The sequence below is a fragment of the Kogia breviceps genome, chromosome X, assembly GCF_026419965.1.
Source record: "Kogia breviceps isolate mKogBre1 chromosome X, mKogBre1 haplotype 1, whole genome shotgun sequence".
Classification (NCBI taxonomy): Eukaryota; Metazoa; Chordata; class Mammalia; order Artiodactyla; family Physeteridae; genus Kogia; species Kogia breviceps.
The window spans coordinates 125,633,779-125,660,669 of NC_081330.1; the positions used below are offsets into that span (position 1 = coordinate 125,633,779).

A 26,891-nucleotide genomic window follows, 5' to 3' on the forward strand; every position below is an offset into this window, starting at 1 on the left:
GGAATACCTAGTGTATATTTCATACTTATCCTCATGTCTTCATTTAATGTGATTACGGCTATAGATAATACAAAAAAAGTGTAGCTGAGACATTTTTCTTTAACATCTTTATTGGAGTATAATTGCTTTACAATGGTGTGTTAGTTTCTACTTTGTAACAAAGTGATTCAGTTATACATATACATATGTTCCCATATCTCTTCCCTCTTGCGTCTCCCTCCCTCCCACCCGAGACATTTTTATCATGAACTATTACACCTTATCAAATCAATGAGAAATTAGCAATAAGAAATGCACAACTGTAAAATTCTTTTTAATGACACCCAAACAAAAGTGCCTAATAAATTAACTGGTTTTATCATAAACACCAAGAAAAATTACTTTCAATTTACTTAATTGTTGATAATTATCTGTACAAACTTACTTTCAAACACACTATTAATACATTCTTGTTGGAAATAACGTGTTCATTACAGAAGAGCATGAAAGAAAAGACCTTTTCAGTTTGTGTAAACTCGAATCCTGTCGTATAAGGGACACAGGGAAGCACACACCCAACTCACAGAAAACTCCGGCCCTGTGAGCTGTTCCTCCTGAGGGCAACCACTGTCGTCAGCCGATGAGTCAGTGGGTAATTACTAGGTATCCATGTAACCATCCCTTACTGGAGATTAATTTAGCAAATCCTCTCTGTTCTCCAGAGCTGGCCTAACCAACAGTCATTTCCTCTCCTTTCCTCCCAGAGTCTCAGTTTTGCAGAGGCATCAGATGGCTCTGTGCTGGGCTGGGGGTGGGATGGGGGTAGTAGGAGCTGAGGTCCTCTCCCACACTAGAAACTGACTCTTAATTCAGAGAAGCCACTGCTATTTTGAGTGAGACAACTCTTCATTATACAGAACTGTTTTGCTCATGTTAGGATGTTTGGTAGCCCTGGTCCCCTCCTGCTATATGCCCATAGGACCCCTGCCCCCAACACTATAAACAGTTGGAACCCTCATGGCCATTGCCCAACAGCTGCCCCCCCGGTTGAGAACCACTGGTTAGAGAACCAGGGGTCAGCAAACTTTCTCTATAAAGGGCCACTTGTTAAATATTTTAAGCTTTGTGGGCCATATGGTTTCTGTTGCAACTACTACTCAACTCAGTCACTGCAGTACAAAAGCAGCCATAAATTATACGTAAATGAATGGGTATGGCTGTGTCCTAATAAAACTTTATTTACATCAACAGGTAGCAGACTGTATTTGGTCCACAGAGCATAGTTTGCCAATGTCTGTGAGTCTAAACCAGCCATGGTGATTCCCTTCACTAGGAAGATTTAAGAAAGATATGAGACACCATGATAATTCTGGACAATGCAAGATCAAGGGACTCTGCTATGAGGTTTTGGGGAAAGTTCTCCACACTCTCAAATGAGGGAGGCATGGAAGAAACATATCCTGCTCCCTTCTCACCTTTGGCCTTTTTTGTGTGAAGACATGATAGCTGGAGCTATTGCAGTCACTTTGCAACCACAAGAGGTACAGGCTATATGCTGAGATGGCACATGAGAAAAACAACAAAACCCAGAGCCCTGGAATCCAGTTAACAAACCCTAAAATGGCCCTACCTCTGAATTTCTTATGTGAGAGAATAAACTGTCCTCCTCTTTAATCTCTGTTAGTTGTGTTTTCTATTGCTTGCTGATGACAGCATCTTAATGAATACACTTTGAATTTGATCATAAAGCAGTAAGGGTCATGTATTTCTACTGGAATATGAGTATAGTGTCCACATTGACACTTGGTAGCTACCTCCAAAATTCAAGTGTTTATTCTGGAAACAGTAGCCTTGTTGCTGTTCTCCAAGTGCAGCTCCGAATAAAAGAGAAAACAGTGGAGAAGAACTACATGTTGATTGCTTCCTCAACTTCTTTTCCCTTCTTTCTCCATGCTACTAGAACCCTAATTCTGAGCATTAGGATCTCTGGGAAGGTGAGCCAGAAATGAACATCTCATTGCCCTTTGCTAGATGTGGCCATGTGATCCATTCTAGTCAAGGAGACTCTAAGGGAAGATCCTCAGCTTCTGCAAAAGATGTTCCTCCATTATTTAAAAAAAAAAAAAAAGCCACACATGGAAAATGCTCACAGTACTCCAGCCATGCCCTGTTTCCTGACTCTGAAGCCAGTCATATGATGATGTGATGCCTGGAGCTGTGGCAACCACTTTCCACCAGAAGGTAATAAGCACGAAGCTGGTGAAGCACAGAGAAGGACAGAGCTTGAGTCAATGGAGCCTGATCCAGGAACCACCTTCCTCTAGGAATATATTGTTTAAGCCAGAGTTAACCAAGCTTTCCTCTACTTTTCCTCTATTTCCTCTAAAATATCCTAACCAATAAACTCATAATAAGAAAGCATTAAGGGCTTCCCTGGTGGCGCAGTGGTTGAGAATCTGCCTGCCAATGAAGGGGACACGGGTTTGAGCCCTGGTCTGGGAAGGTCCCAACATGCCGCGGAGCAACTAGTCCCGTGCGCCACAACTACTGAGCCTGCACGTCTGGAGCTTGTGCTTCGTAACAAGAGAGGCCGCGAGAGTGAGAGGCCCACGGACGGTGATGAAGAGTGGCCCCCGCTCGCCCCAACTAGAGAAAGCCCTCGCACAGAAACGAAGACCCAACGCAGCCAAAAATAAATAAATAAATAAATAAAATTAAAAAAAAAAAAAAAAAAGCAAGCATTAAAAGGATGACATTTTTTAACCTTAAAACATAGAAGCTATTTAGGTTATACATGAAGTACTAAATATAGGTGTCCCTAAATAAGCTACCCATGGTGTAGTGGAGTTTTGATGTCCGCCTCCTAGGAAGTAGACATGGTAGGATAACCCTGTAGGGCTGGCCCAGGGGAGCCCCGTCCTCTTCTGTTTCTTCTTCCTCTAAGCAAGCCTACTTTTCCAGTGTGGTTTCTACACTTCCCTTCAGAGCATCCACCCATCATAGCAAAGCAACCAGTGGACAAAGGGGAAAGAGTTTATCACCCTTTTGCTTTGAATCCTTTACTACGTAGCATGTAGTGGTTATTACATCTTCTTTGTGAGAAAGAAAGCAAGCATGGCAGGAGGATATAAACATTTACAACACAATTCCTATTCAAGTTGTTTAAAATCTATTTGGGAAGAGAAAATACTGTTCACAGTAGGAACATTTATACAGAGAATCATCTGTAAGTGCAAAGTGATATTATCTAATTTCTCCTTTATGCAGAATTTCAAAAAAAGCCCAGAAAGATAAAAATATTTATATATTGAAATCTGTATCTGCATATTCATTTGTGATTGTCTTTCCATCAAGAGCTACTTTTAATGATATTTGATGACATAGGACAGGAGTCAGCAAACTTTCTATAGAGGGGCACCTGTTTTCGGCTTTGTGAGTCATCTGGTCTCTGTAACAATGACTCAAGTCTCCCACCATATCGAGAAAGCAGCCATAGACAACACATAATGGGCGTGGCTATGTGCCAATAAAACTTTATTTATGGACACAAATTTGAATTTCATATAATTTTCACGTCATGAAATATTATTCTTCTTTTGATTTGGGGAACCATTTAAAAATGTAAAAACGATTTTTAGCTTTATACAAACACAGGCTGCAGGGGTTGGACTTGGCCCATAGGCTGCAGTATGCCAACCCCTGAACCCTGACCTAGGACACAGGAAAAATTTAACATGACTTCTAGGTCAGCATTAAAACTGAGTTATGCCCAGTATAGTTTTAGGCACGTGTCTTCTTGTGTTCAGATGATCTTTTAAAAATGGTAACACATATACCTATAATGGCCAGACTCTGATTAAACATATCACTATATTCCAGAGAAATGGAAGTTTATGGAGTTATACATGACCCCATCAGCAACAGAGTGACATAAACGAAAGGAGTAAACAGTAGAGAGGAACCAGGCACTTTATTGCCGCCTACGCGTGTTTCATCAACTTAGTTAAATAGCGCTCTATTCTTCAGCCTGTCAACATGATCTCAACCGGAAAGCCAAATTATGAACTAATGGCATCATAATCAAATTACAGTCCTAATGGAAACATCCATCAATATATCCCCAGAACATGGTTCTCCAAAAATACCAAGTTGTCCTCTTTGGTGAACAGAAGATAATCAGAGGATACAATTTTTAGGTTTGCTGTCAAAACGTAATAAAATTTAAGGTTAAAAAACTTATACTATCCTTTGTTGGGTGGTGGGAACCAAAAGAAAAATATTTTTTCTGTTTATATTCCTATCAGAGAAAGACCTATCTAGATATTAAAAACTGAAGGAATTTTGCTTCAGAGTACTCAATTCTATACAAAAAGCAAGAGATCATTTTTATAATGATATGATTTTTCCAGTTTTCTCTTAATTTGCTAACAAAAATTACTATTAAAATTTTATATATCTGAAATTTCTATTACACCTTGTTGATATATATCCTTAATATAGTAAACCATCTCTTATGCTTCATTCATCGTAAATAGAGAAAACTAATCACAGGTTAAAACTGTCTGAGTCAGCAATTTAACTTTTCATCCAGGGCAGATTTTTCAACATTTTATCACATTTTGGGAGATCATATTTACCTAAGTTTTGTTCTTTTGTCTCAGTAAACTTTCTCCCCCGCCCCCAGCTCCCCCAATCTAATAACACTTTTATTACTTTCTTGTGTATCCTTTCAGTATTTTTTAATGTAAATACAACTGTACTGCTGTGTACTTTTCTATGTTCACTTAATAAATACATCCTGGAGATGGTTCTATACAACTGCACAGAGTGTTCCCTTGTTCTTTATTTTTTATAGCTGCATAGTGTTTCACGCTATCTTAATCTATGTTCTTATAGATGCATTTCTTAGCATTTGCGTATTCTATGGTAAAATTATGGAAGTTTAGAAATAAATTAAATTTAGAGGGAATATCACGTAATTTCCCCATTTTACAAATGTGAAGAAACAGAGATCTGACTTGCTGGAAATCTACTGAAGTTCCTACCACCATTAATCAAGACTTCCATCCCCAAATGCCTCAAATTTTCTCATTAGGTTAACTTCTATGACAAATGCTGCTTGTCAACTTTAATACCTTTGAGGAACCAGAATGTCCACAATTTTAGCATAAAATTTAAATATCATTTTAATGGCATCTCAAATTACCTTGTGACTTTCATGAGTTTTGAAATACTCAGTATGTTATTATTAATGTCATAAAAAGTATGCTCATGAAATCCAAAGACTTCACTGTAAAGATATTCATTACATTATTATCCAAAGCAAAACACTGGAAAGGATCTAAATTTTAATTAAATAGGAAGTCATTCAGTAAACTGTGGTATATATAGCCATTTATTGCATATTTATAAAAAAATTTTAATGATATAAGAATATAATATTTTTTAAAATTTAAGTATAGAATTGTGTATACAGGATATTAACTATGTGAAATAGATGGAAAGGTTAAAGAAAATAGAGAGACAATAGCGATTATATCTGGCTGGTGTAATTTCAAATATTTATATATATATATATTTTTCCTTTATATATTCTATATTCTCAAAAACTTTTTACAATAGTTACCTTTTATAATCAGAAAAATCATGTTAAAATCCTATTGATATTATTTGGACTCTTGGATTTATGTGGGTACCCTATCACTTTTTTGAAATTCAAACTTGTTAATAATATGATCCTAGGGCTCAAAAATCAAAAGAAAATAAAAATATAATGTGTGGATGGGGACATGGGAACCCACCCGTGTCTCCTATCTACCTGGTCCCTCTCACCCATAATCCGCGGTAGCCCCTACTTTACAGAGTTAGATACTGTTCTTAGTTTTTTGTGTATCCTTCTGGTCATTCTTATGCAAACACAGTAAATATATACATTAAATTCCCCTGCCTTTTTATACAGCTTTGTACCTTACTATTTTCACCTAACAATAAATATATGAGAGATCTTTGGATGTCACTGCACATAGAGCAGGTCCTGTTCTTTTTCCCCACAGACACTCTGCATTTCATGTTAATTTTTTAGCCAAGTTCTCATCATTCAGTGTGATATTTGAAAAGAGCAATGTAAAAACTAGCCCTAGGTCAAATATGTGCACTTTAACAAAACAATGCGGGCTTCCCTGGTGGCGCAGTGGTTGAGAGTCCGCCTGCTGATGCAGGGGATACGGGTTCGTGCCCCGGTCCGGGAGGATCCCATGTGCCGCGGAGCGGCTGTGCCCGTGAGCCGTGGCCGCTGCGCCTGCACGTCCGGAGCCTGTGCTCCGCAACGGGAGAGGCCGCAACAGTGAGAGGCCCGCGTACCGCAGAAAGAAAAACAAAAAACAAGACAATGCCTTTCCTTCAGTATAGTGACGATTCCACTTGCTAATTCTTTATTTCCTTTTCCAAATATACTGTATGCAAGATACGCTGATCATATTTTGTTTCGCTTTTTTTAACTGAAGTATAGTTGATTTACAATGTCCTGTTAGTTTCAGGTGTACAGCACAGTGATTCAGTTATATATATATATATATATATATATATATATATATATATATATATATACTTTTTCAGATTCTTTTCCCTTATAGGTTATTACAAAATATTGAACATAGTTCCCTGTGCCATACGGTAGGTACAGTAGGTCTTTGTCATGGGTTCTTTACTATCTCATTTAAGTACCTAAAACTCTGATTATCAAACCTTTAAGTATGTTACAAACATTATGTACAATTCTTTCCTAGCAGTAGAGAAACAATGTGTATAATTGGACAAGACTAGGATATTCAGGGCTAGAAGAAAGGGAAGGAAAACAAATGTGAGACTGTTGAGGATCCAGGCCCAGATGGAGGGCCGGGTCCCAACCTGCAGGGTTAGGCAGTGGTTCACTGCCAAGTGTCCAACAGGCACAATAAATGAGCACTGACATCAGATCCTAAAAATCAGGAGCAGTCCGATCTGCTGAATGAAGTACAGAAGCAGGCATATCTGTGATAATCAGTACTTGACTTCATGTGGAATACAGCATGCTTTCACTCTGATTCATTCATAATTCACCAAATACTTTCTCAATATCTACTCTGAACCAAGAAGTTTAATAAAAGCCCCCTTTAGGGGGCTTGCCCTCAAAGAGCTCATAAAAGAGATACAGTGGCAAACTGGACTCAATTGTAATATCATATGTACCAGTCAACTACTGCCATGATAATGCTGCATAACAAACCTCCCCAAAACTCAGTGTCATCCAATAATAAGTACCTGTTTTCATGATCACAGGTTTGCAGGATGATGCTGTGCCATGAATCTAGCTTCTGGAACCAGCAGGCCAACCCAGGCAGTTCTTCATACAGTAATGTTATAAGCAAAAAAGAAATGCACACTGCCTCTTAAGGCCTTCTACCCAAGCTGATGCTCTGACTCCTGCCTGTGTTCTATTGGCCAAAGGAAGTCACAAGCCCAACAGCAATGGGTCGGGCAAGGACACTCCACCTCTAACAGGAGGAACTGTAATGTCACATAGAAAAGGCTTGGATTCAGGGAAGGTTTAAGAATTGGGAACAAAAAATGCAATCTACCACATAGTGAAAAAATGCTATGATAAAGTTAGGGCACGTGATGCCTAGTGGAGACTGGGTACACAGCTAGACTAAATTTCCTAGCCACTCTCACTTTTAGATATGGCCAGGGTTCCAGTTAATGAAGTGTGGGTACAATGATATACTTCAATTCCAGGCATGGCCCTTCAAAACCTCCCAACCAGTTTTCTCCCATTTCTCTCCCCTCATCTGTCACCTGAACCTTGGTGGGCAGGGCACCCTTGAATTGCATACTGAAGAGGAGAGAGCCTCCATCTTCCGGGTGCTCTGAGTGCGTGCAGCAGAGCTCCCTCAATCCATCAGGAAGCCCTACTAGGGGCTCCAAGTGAGCAAGAAATAAGCCCCTTATTCTCAAATTGAGGGGTTAATGTGCTAAAGCAGTTAGAGAATTTTAACTAACAAAAGATGCTAATCAAGCCATTTAACCCAGGATTGCGAATTGGAAAGGCTACATGGAACAAGCACAGATTACAAACTGAAAGAGAAAAGACAAATGGTCGTTTTCTAGGTGAAACGGGGGCAAGGTAAAGATTGTTCCAGACAAAATGAAGAGTATATTTAAAGGCTCAGAGGTGTGACACCATTTAGGACCCCTAAAAAAGTTCAATATAGTTAGAGGTAGGGTGTGTGTGTGTGTGTGTGTGTGTGTGTGCACCTGTGTGTTTGGGGGTTGATTAGGAAGTTAATTAAGGCTAGGGAGAAATGACAAATTTCCAAAAACAAGTCACCCAAAGGAAACAAAGGAAACAGGGGGCAACCCCAAAAGGGCAGAGATAAAGACTGTGGATTTTCCCCTAGGGGCATTAAGGAGCGAGGAGATAGACAGAGAGGATCAGATTTGCACTTCAGAAAGCTTCTAAATTCACCTCCAAGTCGTATAGTAAGTGCTAAAAACAGGCAAAGACCCCAGGGTGGGCTGGCAGGGCTGGCTGGGTGCGGGGTGTTTCCCCAGGCACAACCCCCTTTCCTCCTCCTAGCAAAGCAGGCAGACACCCAGGGTACGGCTCTAGCCCCAAAGGGGAACTTGAGTCCTGGGCAGACAGCTCAAGGAAGAACAGTAAAATGCTCCTGTCAAGGGCCGAGAGCAAATATTGTCGGTCTTGTAAGCCACGTGGTCTCTGTCATTACCATTCAACTCTGCCAAAAGCAGCCACAAACAACACGGAAGCAAATGAGCACGGCCGTGTGCCAATAAAAGCTTATTTACAAAAACTGGCAGGAAATGAGTAAATGAAAATAGAAGTAAACATATCAGGTGGACTGGAGTGTGCCAAACTGTACCCTGAGGCCACAGAGGCAGGCAATGCCCTGAGTCATAATGCAGGTGGGCATGGGAGGGGCTTGCGTCAAAACCAATCCCAGACTTCACCCTCTGTGTCCCTGAGGCTGCCCCTGCCCCTGCCTTGACACTAAGACTGGCAATGGGACTGTGATTTTCGTAAGACACAAGCACTCTGCACTCCAGTTAGAGGGCCGTTGTAAAATCACCATGGTTAGATGTATGAGCCAATGTAGAACAGTCTAGAGTTGGCCAGATGGCTTCATGCTCTCCACTACAGCAATCTTCCACCAGTTAAATAATCGTGCCAGTTAAATATATAAATACACTCCTTCCTACATTCGGTGGGTGAATTTTAACATTAATTTGAAAAACTCTGGACTATTGTGCTCTTTAAGGCTCATCTTTGTGAGATAATTATCATGTCCTTATTTTCAGTTAAGCAAATCTCACACAATCTTTGAAACATATGAAAACAACCAAAATAAACATTAAAACCCTATAGCAAATTGGAATTGTAGGGAAATTGCTTTTCCTTTGCTTTTCCTTTTCAAACTTGAGATACACTTCCTTCATAAAAATGACAGTATTTTCCTATCATTCAAAAAGGACTTCCTAAAATAAAAACGTACTGACGCCTATGAAAACTCATTGTAGCATAATACTAATTTTGCTTGTTGAGCTCATAGCAGTAAAACACAGAGTTCTTAGAAGTCCAAGTTGACGACTTTTAAACCATTAATCACAGAAAAAAAAAAACTGCTTCAAATGTCAAAACAAAACTAGTTTATTCTCTGAGACCTAGTGTTAAGAGTAGGACATTTATTTTTAACTTGTACACTCCTTTCCTCTCCTGAGTTACTGATCCTGATAACTGTTCAGCTCAACAAATTACGATAATTCATTTGTAATACGTATTCGAATGGGGTGTCCATGACTTTACTCACTTATTACTTAGTATAGAGTGTTCACTGTATGCCAAATTCTGTAACCATACTTGAAAATGCAGGAGGAAACCCTCTCATCTCTTTGCCAGGAAAAAATGGGAATGTTAACTTTGTTATCTAAAACTAAGGCTTAGGTTTCTTCAAGATACTTTTCACAGCTTAAGTACATAATGACCTAAATTGTTCAGAAGCAAGGTTGCATACTTTTGATATGTCTTTGCTATAAAGAACTAAAGGCATATAGGTGATATCATACGATATTTGTCTTTCTCTTTCTGACTTACTTAGCTCAGTGTGATCATCTCTAGGTCCATCCATGTAGGCGCAAATGGCGTTATTTCAGGAGGGGGGGCCGGGGAGGGATGCATTGGGAGTTTGGGATTGGCCAATGCAAAGTATTATATGGAGAATGCATAAACAACAAGGTCCTCCTGTACAGCACAGGGAACTATATTCAATATCCTGGGATAAACCATAATGGGACCCCCCAAAATTTGAAAATTAAAAAAAAAAGAACTAAAGGCAGTCTAACTTTTCATTACAACGTTCTCAATCAAATCATAAGAAAGTCGGGTTAAACTCAGCTGCAAATTAATACAGCCTACCTCAAGACCTCTGTCTACAACTAAATCTACTTATCTAGTTTTCTTTCCATGTGGAAAAAGATTAGTGAAAGTCATCAACCATTAGGAGGAGGTGGCTCAAGTGTACTGTAAGGAAATACCAGGCCTTCTCCTGGGGACTTATCAGTTCTCCGCGCACGTTGCTTGAGGCTATACACGTACTGTTGCCCATTCTTTTTCCATCCACGTCAAACTAGAAGTTGAAAGGCTTATGGAAGGCAAGTATCACTCTAACAAGTATCTCTGCAGCCGAAAGACAGTGGGCCAACTTAGTGAACAAAGAATAAGCATACGAAATTGTCCCCAGTGCAACGAATACCACTAGGGCAATTACGTGCACTTCTGACCCTCAGTGTCCCTATAGTTAAGTAAGCAGAGATCAGACGTTTAACAAAGATAAGGGCTACATGAACTGTCAATGTACACTGGTGAATGCACGTATTTAATATGCTAAATTTAATAAGTGTTGACAAAGTTTCTCTCCTTCAAACAAACTCTAGCCAGGCTCCTCTGAGCTCTCCCTCAACTAGGCCTCAACCTTGGCCTTTAAAGAGCTGGACAAACAGTAACTTAGTTTCTCCCAGCTCAAGGCTACGTCCCTACAATGACTCCAACTCCCCTGAAAGTGCCTGTTGGAGAAAATTCAAGGCTGCAAAAGAAGTGACAATTCAAGGCTTCAAAAGAAGTGACTATTCCAGTCCACACCTGAAGATGGGGTCCCTGTCTCCCAGCCTCTGTGGTAGGGCAGGCGCCTAACTGTGATAACAGCCAGTTAACAAAGCTAGATGGGTTTCACATGGACCAGCCCCCTTCTTGCTTCTTGCAATTTTTCACTTCCTTGCCTGTACTGAGCCCCAGTGCTCTCCCTCCCTATTCCCTCACTCTTCCTTTAAAATGCCCAGTCGCCTGTGTACAATTGGAAGTTGTGTTCACACCAGCCTCTTTTCCCTATCGTAATAATATATTACAATAGTATATTAGTATATTACTTAGTATATTACTAAGGTACTAATACTTGCCACTTTAGTACCTGGCTCTGCCCACACACACGTGCTGATAATATAAAGAAGAGGAAAAGGCACTGTTTCACCCAGGAGTCAGTAAACTGTTTCTGTAAAGGGCCAGATAGTAAATATTTCAGGCTTTGCGGGCCATAAGGTCTCTGGAGCACCTATTCAACTTCGCTGTTGTAGGGAATTCCCTGGCGGTCCGGTGTTTAGGACTCGGCGCTTTCACTGCCGTGACCGGGTTCAATCGCTGGTCTGGTCGGGAACTAAGATCCTGCAGGCTGAGCGGCGTGGCCAAAACAAACAAACAAAGAACGGTTGTAGAGCAAGTGCAGCCATAGACAACCAGCAAATGCATGAACGTGGATAGCTGTGTTCCAATAAAACTTTATTTATGGACACTGACATTTTAATTCCATATTATTCTTATTTTGATTTTTTGAACCACTTAAAAATTTAAAAGAAATTTTAAAACCATTCCTAGTTCACGGGCTATATGAAAACAGTCAGCAAGCCAGATCTGGCCCACAGGCCATGGTTTGCCAATCCATGATTTAATGCATTCATAATTTTCTTTCCTTGCTATGACTAGCTTTCGAAGTTCAAGATCATTTGATGGTGAGAGTGGTAGATTTAAGGACTGTATTTCTCAACAAACTAAAAAATGCTCCTGATTGTTCTCACTGAGCCAAATATGAAATTAGTGGTTTTAAGTCCATTCCTTAAAGATAAATTTCTAGTTCACCAATAATGGATATTCTCTCATAGTTAAACATCCATGCAAACTCCAAATGGAATAATAAAGTAATAAAGTTGAAGTCTGTGTGTGTATGTAATTATTAGAGAAATGCAAATCAAAACAACAATGAGATATCACCTCACACCTGTCAGAATGGATGTCATCACAAAGTCTACAAATAACAAATGTTGGCAACGATGTGGAGAAAAGGGAACCCTCATACACTGTTGGTGGGAATGTAAATTGGTGCAGCCACTATGGAAAGCACTATGGAGGTTCCTTCAAAACTTAAAAATAGAACTACCAAATGATCCAGCAATTCCATTGCTGGATATATACCTGCAAAAACAACTGATAACACTAACTCAAAAAGATACATGGACCCCAATGTTCATAGCAGCACTATTTACAATAGCCAAGATATGGAAGCGACCCAAGTGTCTATCAACAGATGAATGGATAGAGAAAGAAGATGTGCTATACATATATGATGGAATATTACTCAGCCATAAAAAAGAATGAAATTCTGCCATTTGCAGCAAAGTTCATGGACCTAGAGAATATTATGCTAAGTCAGACACAGAAAGACAAACACTGTATGATATCATTTATATGTGGAATCTAAAAAAATAAAACACATGAATGTATAAAGCAAAACAGAAAGAGACCCACAGATATAGAAAACAAACTAGTGGTTATCAGTGGAGAGAGGGAAGGGGAGGCAAGATAGGTATAGGGGATTGAGAGATACAAACTACTATGTATAAAATAGATAGGCAACAAAGATACATTGTATAGCACAGGGAGTTATAGCCATTATCTTGTAATAACTTTTAATGGAGTATAATCTGTAAAAATACTGAAACACAATGCTGTACACCTGAAACTAATATAACATTGTAAATCAACTATACTTCAGTAATAGAGGGAGAAAGAGAGAGAGAGAGAGAGAGAGAGAGAGAGAGAGAGAGAGAGAGAGAACGAACAGGTGGAAAGTTCATAAGCAGAAAGTGAGAATTTCCAGATCATGCTTTTAAAGTACAGGTAAGTTTCACTTCATCTGACAATCTATATCAAATTCTGATAGCAAGAAGGTAAATTCACTTGCTCCAAAGAGAAAGAGAGAGATGCTTGAAATGGTACATAGCCTGAACTAGACATCTTCCCCAGTACAGCTAACGACTAGACTTTCACAGCTGCAAACTAGCAACCCCCGGGAAAGTAGAGTTAAATATTCCTAAAACAGGAATCTAGTTCTGTTATGAAACTGTTCATCATTTCACCTCATGACAGCCACGAAAATCAGCAGAACTCAGAAAGGACTCAGACGATGAGCAAGTAGCATTTTTAATAAAATTCAAATCCAGAGTCTTTGGGAGTTTTTCGTTGCTAGCCTCCAGAGTCACTATTATCAGCAACATTAATGCAATTACTTGGGTAAAGAGGGAGATGGGAAAAATCTGACCTTTGCATTGCTTCTTTAACTTCCCTTTTTCCCTAGGAAATATTTAATTCTGAATAAGGTAAAGGTAAAAAAAGTTTAGTAGTCTCTAAAAAGGTTTTACATAAAATCTGAGGAAACTATAAATATATATATATTTATCCTTCCTCAAATGTATACTTGGAACAAAATTAGCACACTGTATTATTTGTCACTGCTATATACCACAAAACCCATGCAACTGTTAAGACAATGTAAAATAAAGCAGCCCCTAAATTTACCTAATACTACAAGAAATAATCTTCACATTAATAATTGTGACCAAATCATTATCTCAAAGTGTGCCATTTTGCTTAAAGAAATCTTCATTTTTTCAATCCATGAGCGCACTGCTCAGTTTAATAACACCCCTATGAGTTTGGGGTCTCAAATTACTTCCCTCAGGCAAAGGGGGCACAATCATATGTTTTTCTACTGAACTGCATTCTTCTATAAACATTTCAAAGACTGCATCTGCTTTACAGATGAAACAGTCGATACAAAGAACAGTAACAATAAAAATATATGCCTATTTTGTAATGCTCTCATCTACAAGGATGGAAAATGATATATAACTGTTACCAAGGAAACAGTGAAGTAAAATTGCATGTATCAAGCAGTTTAATAACCAGATAATTAGAAGAACAAGGAAAAAATCATCTCCAGATAGAACCATGACACATTGTGCCACCCACAATGGATGCAATCAAGGGTCACAACTCAAAAAGATGATGTAAAGGGTCCCAACCTGCCAGCTATTCCAATGCTTGGCAGTCTTTTTTTTTTTTTTTTTTTTCTTTTTTAAAATGATGGTTATAAGATGTAACTGCATTCTTGAGGGGCAATTTGAATTCCGACTTTTCACATGATTAAAAGAGCACAGATCCCGGTAACAAGTGGTTAAATGCAGGTACTCTGAAAAGTCAAAACATGCTGTTTATTTATTCCAGCGTGGATTAATATTCTCTTGGAATTCTCTGTAATTACCACTTTCTTTACTCACCGGTGGGACAGTTAGCAAATATCAGACAGCAAATGCTTTCTGAATTAACACTTAGAAACTCAAGTTCAACTCGCTTAGGAACCAAAGGCAAGGCTAAGGCCTGGGATAACCATGTGTGTTAACCTCTAAACCAGGAGAATTTTAAGCACTCAAGTAACCACGCTGATCAAAGCTAAATCCTTTAGGAAGATTATCCATTCTGAAATCAGGAAAATCCTGCAGTGTTAGCACTTTTATACTTCACCTTTGAGAAAAGAACTTGATTTCTGTAACGGTGTTTAAAACACACACACAAGACTTTATTCCTTCAAGAGCAGAAACAAGCAGCTGCAAACATGTGTTTCTGCAGGTTGATGACCCTCCAAAGGTATTTCTATTTCAGCTTGGAGACAATCGTTGAGCTCACACTGAGAAACAAGAAGAATTCTTAAGGAAGGGAGATTTCTTAATCGGCACATAAGCTCAGAACATGTGCAGCTTCTCTCTTTAGAATAAACACTCTATTTGGATCACGTTAAGGATAGAAAGTGAAATTCACACTCATTTACTAAATTTTAACCTCTCTTTAAAATAAGATACTAATCCCTCACAGCCTGGCTTGGGTTTGCAACAACTCAGATTTGTGAATATCATGAGGGCATCCTAGAATTGAGTAAAAGTATAAAACATCTTTTCACTGATACACAGCACTGTCTTCCCCCAAGCTCCAAAGTTTAAGGACGAAATCTAGGCTCTAGATGTTTTGTTAATCTTAACGTTTTTAGCATTTGAGGCAACCGACGTCTATCTTGGTTACTTTGAACTATACTATCGGTTGAACCTCTCTTTCCCTTGGGCAAGCTCTCCGTCTGTCGGGCAACTGCTAAACTATTGCTCACAGCCGTTTCCCATCCATGGTTCATGATTTGATAGCTGTTTATAATCCAGCCATAGGCAGCAGTGTGCAGGAAGTTAATAGAATAGAGGTGTGAAGCCACGGCCCTCAATGATATAGATGTGAAATCAAACAATTTGGCTCACTACAATCATCCACCGCGCAACTTACTAGTCTTCTGATATGCAGGGCAATACCTCTTGGCGGGTGGACATACTTACCCATCAACTGTATACCTCACGTCTACCAAGACTAAGTTACACTGGGGCCCTCTCCCTGGGAAATCTGCTTGTAACGTTAAGACCCACCACCCATGTGAGTAGAGAAGAAAGGTGGAGGTGGGCAAGAAGAACAAATAAAGACCTGTGGATGTTGGAGAGAGGCCCATCGGAATGGCAACATCCAAAATGAATATTTCTGAAATAGCCCAAACGTAATTTAGCAAAGTCAACATACATTTCTGACTTGGGCTATCTGACGCTACTCACTCTTGCCTCATGCAATCAACACGTCCCACCCTAACGCTAATTATTCTCTCACGACTGCAAGCAAGTCTTAAGTGTGCCCTGAAGACCTCTGCGGTCTCCCTCCTAAGGTCGAGGTAGTAACTGCTGTCAAGAGCTCGGGGAGAAGAAAGCCAGTGCTTCCAGAGACTTGGGCAGAGAAGGTGGGGCATGTCTTCTAAGACTTCTCACACTGGGCTCTTGCCACAGAATGCCACACTGCAAGAAGCACGGACCTACTTCCTGGGGTTGCTGAAGTCTTTGGAAGCTAAGCAGGGCAGGAGACCTAGGAGGAATGCTCTGACCAGGTAATACCTAGGCACCCAAAGAGTGGAAATGTTCCTCCTTTATCAGCACTGCCGAGAAATCTGCCTGAATTGATGATTTTTCTTCCGTTTCAACAACATGGCCACTTGGAAGCAAATGTCTAAATCTCTCCAGGCTTAGAACTACATAGCCACCCAAAGAAAGGCTAAAGGTCTTTCTCTTCTGCCTCCATGACTTCAGCATCTAGGTCACTGCTGGGAACACCTGACAGGCTACCTGGGTCAACCTCCAAGCTGACTTTTTGGGGGTGTGGAGGTCCAATTTAGGGGTGGGGGGCAGGGGGTCGCTTTTGGTCAATGCCGCTTGGAAAGCAGGAACCCAAGCTCTAAGCACTTCGGGCTTTCCCTAGCAGGAGCGATTACAACCATCTTCTCTTAGCCCTGAATTATACATGTGACCCCAAGCGCCACTGGGGCTTTTCCTAAGGGAAAACAAACTCGTGAATACTGTTCTGTGCGTGAGGGCGTGTGTTGTGTGTGTGTGTGTGTGTGTGTGTGTGGTCTACAGCCGTGGCTACACAAACCCCACCAGCCAGTGAGAGAGAAGTTGAACGCGGCAGACCCTGGCCACCTCGCTTCAGTCCTAGCTTAAGCCCAGCTGTTCTCTCCGGCTTTGGCTTCTCCCCGAGGCTCCCGAAAAATAAAGCACCAAGTTGCCCGCGGCGGGGGCCCCTGGGTGCACGTGAACCGGCGCGGCCCCTACCTCGAGAGCTTTGCAATCTTCACAAAGCTGAAGACATCCATGCAGGCAGCCGGGGACCCCAAGCGCGGCGGCTCCGTCGCCCCTTGTCACGCCAGCAGCAGCGGCAGCCTCGGCAGCCGCATGGCCGGCCGGGACCTCAGCGCGCCCCGGGGCTCGAGTGGCGGCGACAGCGGGTGGCGGCGGCGGCCCCGGAGAGCACGCACCTGGAGGCGGCGGCTGCTACCCCCCTCCGGCCGCGGGCTGCGTGTGCATCCCCGGACAGGACCACTGATGGGCGCCGGTGTCGGGAAAACTCAATGGAGAGGGGGCCGGGCCGGGGACGAGGGGCGGGGGCGGGGAGCGCGGCTCGCGGACCGCCGGGCGCCCGGGGAAGGCGAGGCCCGGACGCTGGGCGCTGCTCCCGCTCCCCGCGTGCCGAAGAGCGCAGACTGAGCCGAGAGGCGGCGGGCGAGCCCGGCACACGCGCGCGCACCCCTCCCGGCACTGCAGCTGCCTCCCTGCCTCCTTCCCCGAGCCGAGTCCCTTCTCCTCTCCCCACCCCCAACCCACGGGGGCGGGGGGGGGCTCTCCTGTCACCCGCTGCGTGTGTCTCCGGATCCGAAAGATCTGACCTAACCGTCTCGGACACACCGGGGCCGTGAACGCTGCCCCCTCCCTCCCCAAACCTAGCGAGAGCCGGGCCACCGCAGATTGCCCAATGCCTCGGCGTGTTCCATAAACAAAACTAGCGATCGGGAAGGAGCAGGGATGGTCAAGGCTGGATCTTTATTGAAGGGGAAGAGGAGGGGGACGCCCAGCGCGGCGGGCTGGATTTGGAGAGCGCACACTTCCCACTGCTTCCCCCAACCTCTGGACCGAGACGCGACAGCTGGGTTGGCTGGGAAGGTGTGTCTTTGGACAGCAGCACCAGGAGGGAGTCGGAGAAATAAGAAAATAAGAACCGGAGGCATTGGGGGGGGGGGCATAACATACAGCTGCTTCTCACTAGACGGGCATGAGGGTCCCAGGAGCCAGCGGCGCGGAGACTAATAGGAATGGGTTCCGAATCTAAAGGAAGAGGAAGAGACGAGAACGGGGGTCTGGCAGGCAGAGCAGCCGCTTTCTCAAATTGAGCGGTGGGTGAAGATGGAAAAAACCTTACTCAAAAGACAGAAACCAAAAACCAAAACACAAAAATATAAACACATACCTTAGGCAGAGTAAACTCCAAGTTGCAGCCATTTAGAACTCCCAGCCTTCCCTTTTACATAATTATCTGGGATAATCACCCCTCTTCATTAACTCAGTTGTATCTCCCGGGAGGTTCTGGCTTCCTCGGGCCCCTTTTTCTTGTCTTTCTCTTGGAGACTCAAGGCCTCTTCTCCAAAATCCTTTAAAATTTCTTCCCAGACTATATGAAGGTCAGATGTCTGCACAAATTGTGTTCTCCCACCCAGAAGCGTTCACCTGATGGGAGGGCCACCGCAAAGAAAAGATGCCACCCCCGAAATGTTGGAGGATCTGGCCAGCCCGCTTCTAGCTCTCCAAGGGGATTAGAGAAAACAAAATAGGTTTAAACTTCCCAGACTTCTGCTCCGATCCTGGTCTGTTGCTGTATTTAAAGTCTTCAGTATTCAAGCCTAGTAGTACTTGCAGTTTTTTTTTTTTTAAAGGCATTTCTTTCAAAAATTAAACATAAAATCAGTAGCAATCTGAAAAATCTAAATGACTTGAAACTCAGGCACAAAATTCCATTACTGTAAAAATAAATAGAATCAATTTTCCTTTAGCTTCTTATAGATAGACTGGTTTAATTTCATGAACTGGGCACTACTCATGATCAGAGGAGGCAAGAAGGGCCTTGGCTTTTGAACCCCCTATTTGTGTAAAATAATTATACTTTGGGTCTGCACTGTGCTTGGGAATTTTGAAAGCGCTTTTGCATCTGAGTCTCATAGCAACCTTGTCCTATAAGGCAGCATATTTAAAAAAGAGAAATCTTTTATTTTTACGCCACAATCTATTCTCAATGTACTACCGATGAGTTTTAAACGTGGGTCAGATAAGGTTAGTTGTCTGATCCGAACTCTGCAACAGCTCTCCATTGTCCTTAGAGCTAAAGCTGCACTCCTCCAATGGCCAGCGAGGCCCTAGATGCCTGACCCTCGATCTCTCTGACCCCATCTCTTACGCCCCACTTCCGCCAGCCCCACTGCCCTTACTAAGCTCCAGCAACACCGGCCTCCTTGCATTCTTCAAACTCTGCACGTCCCCTCCCACCTCTGGCTCTTCACAGTGGCTGTCCCCTCGGCCTGGAATGCTCTTCTGTCAGACATCTGCATGGCCAGCTCCTTCACCCTGTCAAGTCTTTGTACAAACATCACTTCCAAAACGCCACCTCTGAAAAGCCTCTTCGAAACCGCAAGACCCACCACACCCTGAGACTCTGAGGCTTCATTAACTGTTTTTTTCCCTTGTTTCCATAGCATTTATCACCCACTAGTATATTATATAATTTATTTTTAGGTCTGTTGCTTCTTGTCTGATTCTTTTGCTGGAATAAAAGCTCCACAAGGGCAGGGATCTTTTATGGTTTGGGTTTTTGATGTGTTTTTTTCACTGAGGGATCCCAAATGCCTAGAACAGTTCCCTGGATGTAGAAAGACCTTAATAGATATTTGTCGAATGAATGAATTTTATTCTCATTAGATTCACAGCCAAAACAATGCTGGCCAAGCATCCCCAGAGGGTTCGTCCATCTCCCACTACTCCTCCATCCCCAGCATCCTTCAGCCTCCTTTGGATTGCTAATGGTAACGCTGAAGGCCCGCATATTCTCCAGTTAGTGTTCCCCTTCACCCTATCTACCTTTCCCCAAGAGAGTGGCCACCAAAACCTTCCCTCATCTCTGAGTGAACATCTGGCAGCAAAGACCAGCTCTTGACCGGGAAAGGGAAGTAAAGCAATGCCTTTGGAGAATGTGTTTTGAAAAAGTGCTCCACTCTGAGAACAGAACAGTTGGGATGCCCTTTTAAAAAAGATAACCCTATGGGCTTCCCTGGTGGCGCAGTGGTTGGGAGTCCGCCTGCAGATGTGGGAGGCGCGGGTTCGTGCCCTGGTCCGGGAGGATCCCACGTGCCGTGGAGCGGCTGGGCCCGTGGGCCATGGCCGCTGGGCCTGCGCGTCCGGAGCCTGTGCTCCGCGATGGGAGGGGCCACGGCAGTGGGAGGCCCGCATACCGCAAAAAAAAAAAAAAAAAAAAGATAACCCTATTAATCAAGAATTATTCCAGATACCAAATAGCTATTTATTCAACAGTGAAAGTGACAGGAAATAGGCATTGTGTTTACTGGTAGAGAGACAGCATTCCTTCAAGACATCTGGTCTACCTGGAACAGCTTGTTGTTGGGCTTTCAGTCTGTGCTAATTTGTGCGCTACAGTTATGAATGGTGCAGAAGCCAACGTTCCACAGCCTAATTGCCACCAGGGGGAAAACAACTGGCTTCTCCAGGTCTTTATCCTCCTCTGGTACATTAATTATCTAGAATGTTTTCTAATGGATTGATATATTTTTTTAAGTGAAGAGATTCTCCCCATCCTCCTTTGTTTTTCATTGACATAAAAATGGAAGAATCTGCTGCTTTGAAACAAGCTAACACAGCCAGTTTATACCTTTAAGCTCTCTTGGCAGAGAGACAAAGATTGGAGTAGCTGGTCTCCAGGCCCTGTTCCCTCTCTGTGCCAGGTGTGTGCAGCAGAGGTTGGGATAGGTTTCTTTGTCTAGCATGAAATGGATCTGCCTAAAACAAAGGAAAACCAATGAGTGGCATTTGAGTACATATGTGATTTTCTGAGGTTTTATTTTCAGTCTGGAGACTCTCTAAGGGCCCTTATAAATCTTGTAGAGATTTACCCATTGGAAGCTGTACTACCGAGCCCTGAGAATCTGTTTAATTTGCTTTACTTGGCTCCAAGTAACATTCGGTCATTTCCGAAAACAAAACACTTTCAAACACTGTTGAATGTATTCACAAATAAGAGACCTGAGGGCATCAGACCCACAGCAAGTCATTTAACTTCTCTGAGACTCAGTTTTCCCACCTGTAAAATGGAAATCATAATGTATTCCTACCTTACCTGGAATGAGCCCTTGAGGTTGAATACCAATTCAGAGTAGAATACACGTGAATTGAGGCACATGGTTAATAACTCCAGAAGGATTTCCACAACTGTCTTGAGCCTTGGCTGTAAAAGTTTCAGCCCCTAAAATCGTTACTTTGAAGGTGAAAACATTTGCTTTGATTGCTTTGATTGATCAGAGGTGGGTGTTTTGTCTAAAAATCAATCTCATTGCTGCCTGGTCAGTCACCAAAGCCCTAAGCAGTAGTATCTTTTCTGCTCTGAGGGCTTCTCAGGGAAAAGAGGGAGGAATTTCTTCATTACTGTTAAGACCTTATCTCAGGCTAGTGTCAAGAATCTGCTATTGGGCCAGATGTTCCATACAGGATGGCAGCTGAGGATTCTTCTGCTGCAAATTACAGTAGAGAGAGCCCCATGCATTTCTCAGTTGAACTGTAGCAACTTGGCCACATGGTCACAGTCTCAAAAACAGGAGTAGGTAAAAGCAAGGTATTCACTAATTCAATAATTATTTAAGGAGTTTCTCCTAGGAACTAGGCACTGTTCTAGGCACTGGTGAATACAGCAGGCAACAAAACAATTTCTGCTCTCAATGACTTTACATTTTAATAGAGAAGACAGATGATAAACAGCAAAATAAGAAAATAACATAAGTTAGAAAAATAGCAGATGGTGATATGCAGAGAATTAAAGTCATTTTGATTGAAAGGGAGTGACTAGATGACTAAGATCCAATGGTCAAGGAAGATCTCTCTAAGGAGGTGCCCATCAAGAGATGACTGGATAAGGAACATGTAGTATATAAATATAATGGAATATTGCTCAGCCATAAAAAAGGATGAAATAATGCCATTTGCAAGAACATGGATGGACCTCCAGGATATTATGCTTAGTGAAACAAGTCAGACAGAGACACCCTATGTTATTACTTATATGTGGAATCTAAAAAAATAACACAAACAAATGTATATAGCAAAACAGAAACAGACTCACAGATACAGAAAACAAACTAGTGATTACAAAAAACAAACTAGAGGGACGGGGGAGGGGCAAGATAGGGGTATGGGATTAAGAGATAAAAATTACTATTTATAAAATAAATAACAAGGACATATTGTATAGCACAAGGAAATATAGCCATTATTTTGTAGTAACTTTAAATGGAGTATAACCTATAAAAATATTGAGTCACTATGTTGTACACCTGAAACTAATATTGTAAATCAACTATACTTCAATAAAAAAAGAAATACTCTAACCCTCCAGACTCCTTTCTCCATAGCATTTCACACCATAGAATAATTTAAATTTGTTTTTAATTTCCTATTTCCCCTACCAGAATATGAGCTCCATAAAGGGGAAAGAGGGATAAACAAACATTGTTGACTGAATGAATGGATGACTGATAGAATAAATTACAGTCCATAGAGGTGACGTGGATTGCTTAGAGTCACACACACAGTTAGTAGCTGAGTGAGGATCACAACCCAGTGTGCCTTGAACTACAGCATCTAATGCCTCTCACATCTGAACTAGCACATAATGGATAGTAGACTCTCAGGGAGAGCAAGGGCAGCTAGGAGGAAGAGGGAAAGCTTCTGGAAGGTGGTGATACCCAGTCTTAAAAGGTATTGAAATTTAGTTACCCTAAAGGTAGGGATGGGGTACAGAAGGCTTTCGTGGTGACAGACACAGCATAATAAAACAGGGGCATGGAGGTGTTGTATGTGCAGGAAATGTGGGCAGTTTGGTGTTGCTTGGTTCTACAGTGAGAAGAAGGGAGTAAAGAGAGATGAACCTTGAAAGGCAGGTAGCGGCCAGGTCATAGACTGTACCTTATAGTCAGTGGGCTTCCAATTTTAACCACAAAATGTTTCTATCTAAAAGCAATGATTTCCAAGAATCTCAATACAGAAAGCCAACACAGAGTGGGATCTCCTTGTTTGAAGTGGGAACATAGACGCCCCAGCTCAGATAGCATCCCCTTTGCCTTCTTCCACCCTCCAACTAAGGCGCCCCCATGGGCTGCATATGAACACAGTTTGACAACCGTGGTTCCAGTGATGGGGAGTTATAGACTGGCTTGAAACAGGGTATGATCCGGTCAGACGGATATTTGAAATAGATCCTTTTGGAGGCTTTGGGAAGAAGAATGAACATAAGAAGGCCAGTTCAGGGAATACAGAGGGAGTTTACGGCAGAAGGGGAAGGGAGAGAGAATAACTGTGTTGGGGATAAAATCAGCAGGACTACTTATTTGATTATTTGGGGCCGTAGGAAGGGAGGGGTCTCAAGGAACTTTCCCAAGTGTCTAAACTTCGATGCCTGGGCCAATGGAAATGCACCTGAGACAGAGATGCCCAAGTAGCAGTTTTGGTGGAAAAGAAGGCGAATTAACTTTGTGATGTGTTAAATTTGAAAGGACTATAAAACAGCCAGGTGATGTCCATAGGGTGTCAGATGTACATGCCCGAACCCAAAGGGCGGTTGTGACAGGTCAATGAGGCACCAAATATGATAAACTTAGTACAAATGTTAAATTCCCCTTCTCCAGGGGATATTGAGGGTAAATAATTGAGCAATGAATGTTCTCAGAGATGGAGTTGGCAGCTAAAAACAAAGGGATTCTTGAGAAATGAGGTTAAAAAACTAATAAGAGAAGGAAAGAAAGGATTGCTTATATTTTCTTTCTTCTTTCCTTTCTTTCTTCCTTTCTTTCTTTGTTACTTTTTACCTTGCATGTCTTAGTATTCTACAGAGGTGGGCAAATGGGACTAGAGGTTAATTAAAAGGCAAGACAAGCTGGTTTTAAAGTTCATTATTTTGATTAGTATTAAATAAGATGATGAATCATGCTGTACATCTGTAAGTTTTCATTTTTCTAAATTCTTTTGTTCTTGATTAGTTCTTGAAATAACTCTGTACGTTAGACAAGAAAGTTATTACTATCCCATTTGAGTGATGACAAAAGGTAAGACCAGAAAAGCTAAGTGATGACAATAATTTCTACAAAGTATGAGTATTATTATGAGAAACGCTGGTTCCTAGGGTTAAGTCTAGCAACAGAAGGGTAACTTTTGCATAAAGGTTTGTGGAATAAAAGTCTCTCAAGGTCCACCAACATAATTCAATTTTTCTCTCATATTTGATTACCTTAAAGGAGATTTCAAAAATTAAAGATCCAGGGACTCCCCTGGTGGCACAGTGGTTAAGAATGCACCTGCCAATGCAACGGACACGGGTTTGATCCCTGGCCGGCGAAGATCCCACATGCTGCAGAGCAACTAAGCCCGTGTGCCACAGCTACTGAGCCTGAGTTCCAGAGCCCGCGAGACACAACTACTGAGCCCACGCGCCTAGAACCTGTGCTCTGCCACAAGAGAAGCCACCGCAATGAGAAGCCCGTGCACCGCAACGAAGAGTAGGCCCTGCTCGCGGCGACTAGAGAAAGTCTGCGCACAGCAACGAAAACCCAATGCAGCCAAAAAAAAAAAAAAAAAAAAAAAATTAAAGATGCCACATAGGGCATTAGAAAGAGCAACAGACAAGGCACTAGAATTTCTCGGTTCTATTCCCATATCTGTAAATAGAAGTAACCCTTGGGCTTCCCTGGTGGCGCAGTGGTTGAGAGTCCGCCTGCCGATGCAAGGGACACGGGTTCGCGCCCCGGTCCGGGAGGATCCCACGTGCCGCGGAGCGGCTGGGCCCCGTGAGCCGTGGCCGCTGAGCCTGCGCGTCCGGAGCCTGTGCTCCGCAACGGGAGAGGCCGCAACAGTGAGAGGCCCGCGTACAGAAAAAAAAAAAAAAGAAGTAACCCTTGAGATATTACTTAATTTTTCTTAGTGTTGACTTCCTCATCTGTAAGCTTTATGATTAAAATCTGTTTGTATATTCCCATTCCCTTCCCCATTTCGTGCAATGCAGATATACAAGTGCATCTTCCTAAAGACCAAGAGATATACCATGTTTTGAGATCCCATCTACTTTGCTAATTCTGTAGTCAAGAAGGCTAGGTTTTACAGGAACAAATTCAAGATCAGAGACTTTTACCAGTCAATTGTAAATCTATGAAATAGAACATTATTAGCTCATTCTCCTATAAGCTGAACTTTATTCAACGTTAAGAACCACATTTGCTACATGTACCTCCAGTAGGCCTTATTAGGTCACCTAATTTCCTCTATATCTTTATCCCCGCCCTCTCTCACCCATTTGGCTCAGGCATATACCAAGAGTCTGTCAAACTAGGAAGGATTATAATTACTGTTTTCCCACCGAATCTCCCCCTGTCTGATAAGGTATGGAAAGAAAAGGGGGAGGAGGTCATTTAAAAGATTCTATTAGTGTATAATCTTCATAATATGAATTCTTACTGTGATGGTCCCTGTAACAATAGTTTGAATTCCTATGCAACTTCGTATAAAAAGAAAACCACAAAGGCTCATATTTGTCAGAGACATATTTTAATATTTCAGATTCATTTAAAACCTCTCAGATCTGGACTCACTTTTATGCTGTCTTTCCAACATAATGTTCCTGCATCTTATCCCCCTGACTAGACAAAAACTAATCAAATCACTTTGAATAACAGCGCTTCTGCTTGATGGATAAATCGCTCTAGTTCTGAAGATTATTATGAGGGTGAACTTTAAGGAAGATATACGTACAAAAATGTCTGTGTTGAGACCGGTTATTTCAGGTTTTAGAAATCTCATTCATGTATTATTTCATCTATTCATTCATTCAATTAATATTTATTGAACAGCTACCATATGCCATCTACTATATACTAGGCACTATAGAGAGGAAATCAAGATGAACAAGACTTGATTTCTGCATCAGGGGCTGTAGCAGACAGTGTTGCCTACTCAACAGGCCTACAACATGCCTACTCTCTCTCTTTTCAGTGGAAATGAAGTCCCTTTTCAAGGGCACCTGAGTATCCACCTGCAATCCAGTACCTCCCCCACAGGCAAACACTGCTTCCTGTCTCCAAATAAGGTCATCAAGCCTTGAGCTGTGGCCATCATCTTGCAACTAAGAGACAACAAGCATGAAAATAGAAAGTCAAGATACTGAAGACAGTGGGGTAGAAACTGGACGATATTGTTGAGTTGTAGACCCAACCTTGACTGCTGGCCTTCAAATTTCTTATTTTAGGAAACAGATAAATCTCTTTTGTGTTTAAACCCGTTGATAATCGTGTATTCTGTTACGTGCACCTGAACACCTGACTAACTGGTACAGGAGGTTAACGCTGGTTGTGGGAAGATGGAGTAAAATAATTTCTCAAATAACTGCCATGTAAGAGATATGATAAGGCAATTATATAAAAAACTCGAGTATAAGATTGCTAATCATTATGATATCCCTCATTGGTATAATGCTTTCCGATTTAGAAAAGATTTCTGTATATATCATCTCAGGGTTTACAACAATCCTATGAGGCAAGGATTATTACCTCCGATTTGAAAATAATAATACAGAGGTTCTAAGAGGTTAAGTCATTTGCCAGAGATCACATACCAGCAAAGTGGAAGCAGCAGCCCTCAAACAGATGCATCCTAATTTCCAATGTACTGAGCTTTCAACTATACCAGGGCTACTTCAACCAGCACAATGGCCAGGGGCCTGAGGAAACCCCACAAGAGGTGGAGAGAAGAGGGTAGGG

General features: G+C 41.9%; 1 protein-coding gene across 7 annotated transcripts in view; it reads right to left on the minus strand.

Annotated features, from left to right (window-relative positions):
• The window catches only part of FRMPD4 (FERM and PDZ domain containing 4), a 539,580-nt gene extending 520,907 nt beyond the window's left edge, over nt 1-18,673 (minus strand). For 4 of the 7 annotated variants that reach the window (XM_067023530.1, XM_067023533.1, XM_067023528.1 and 1 more), the window contains exon 1: nt 17,101-17,446. In XM_067023530.1, coding sequence (XP_066879631.1) covers nt 17,101-17,141 — 41 coding nt within the window. In that variant the 5' untranslated portion in view covers nt 17,142-17,446. Of the gene's footprint in view, nt 1-17,100; nt 17,447-18,289 lie in introns of those variants that run through there. The other 3 variants (XM_067023531.1, XM_067023538.1, XM_067023529.1) reach the window with 1 other exon arrangement.
• Nucleotides 18,674-26,891: the final 8,218 nt, after the last annotated feature.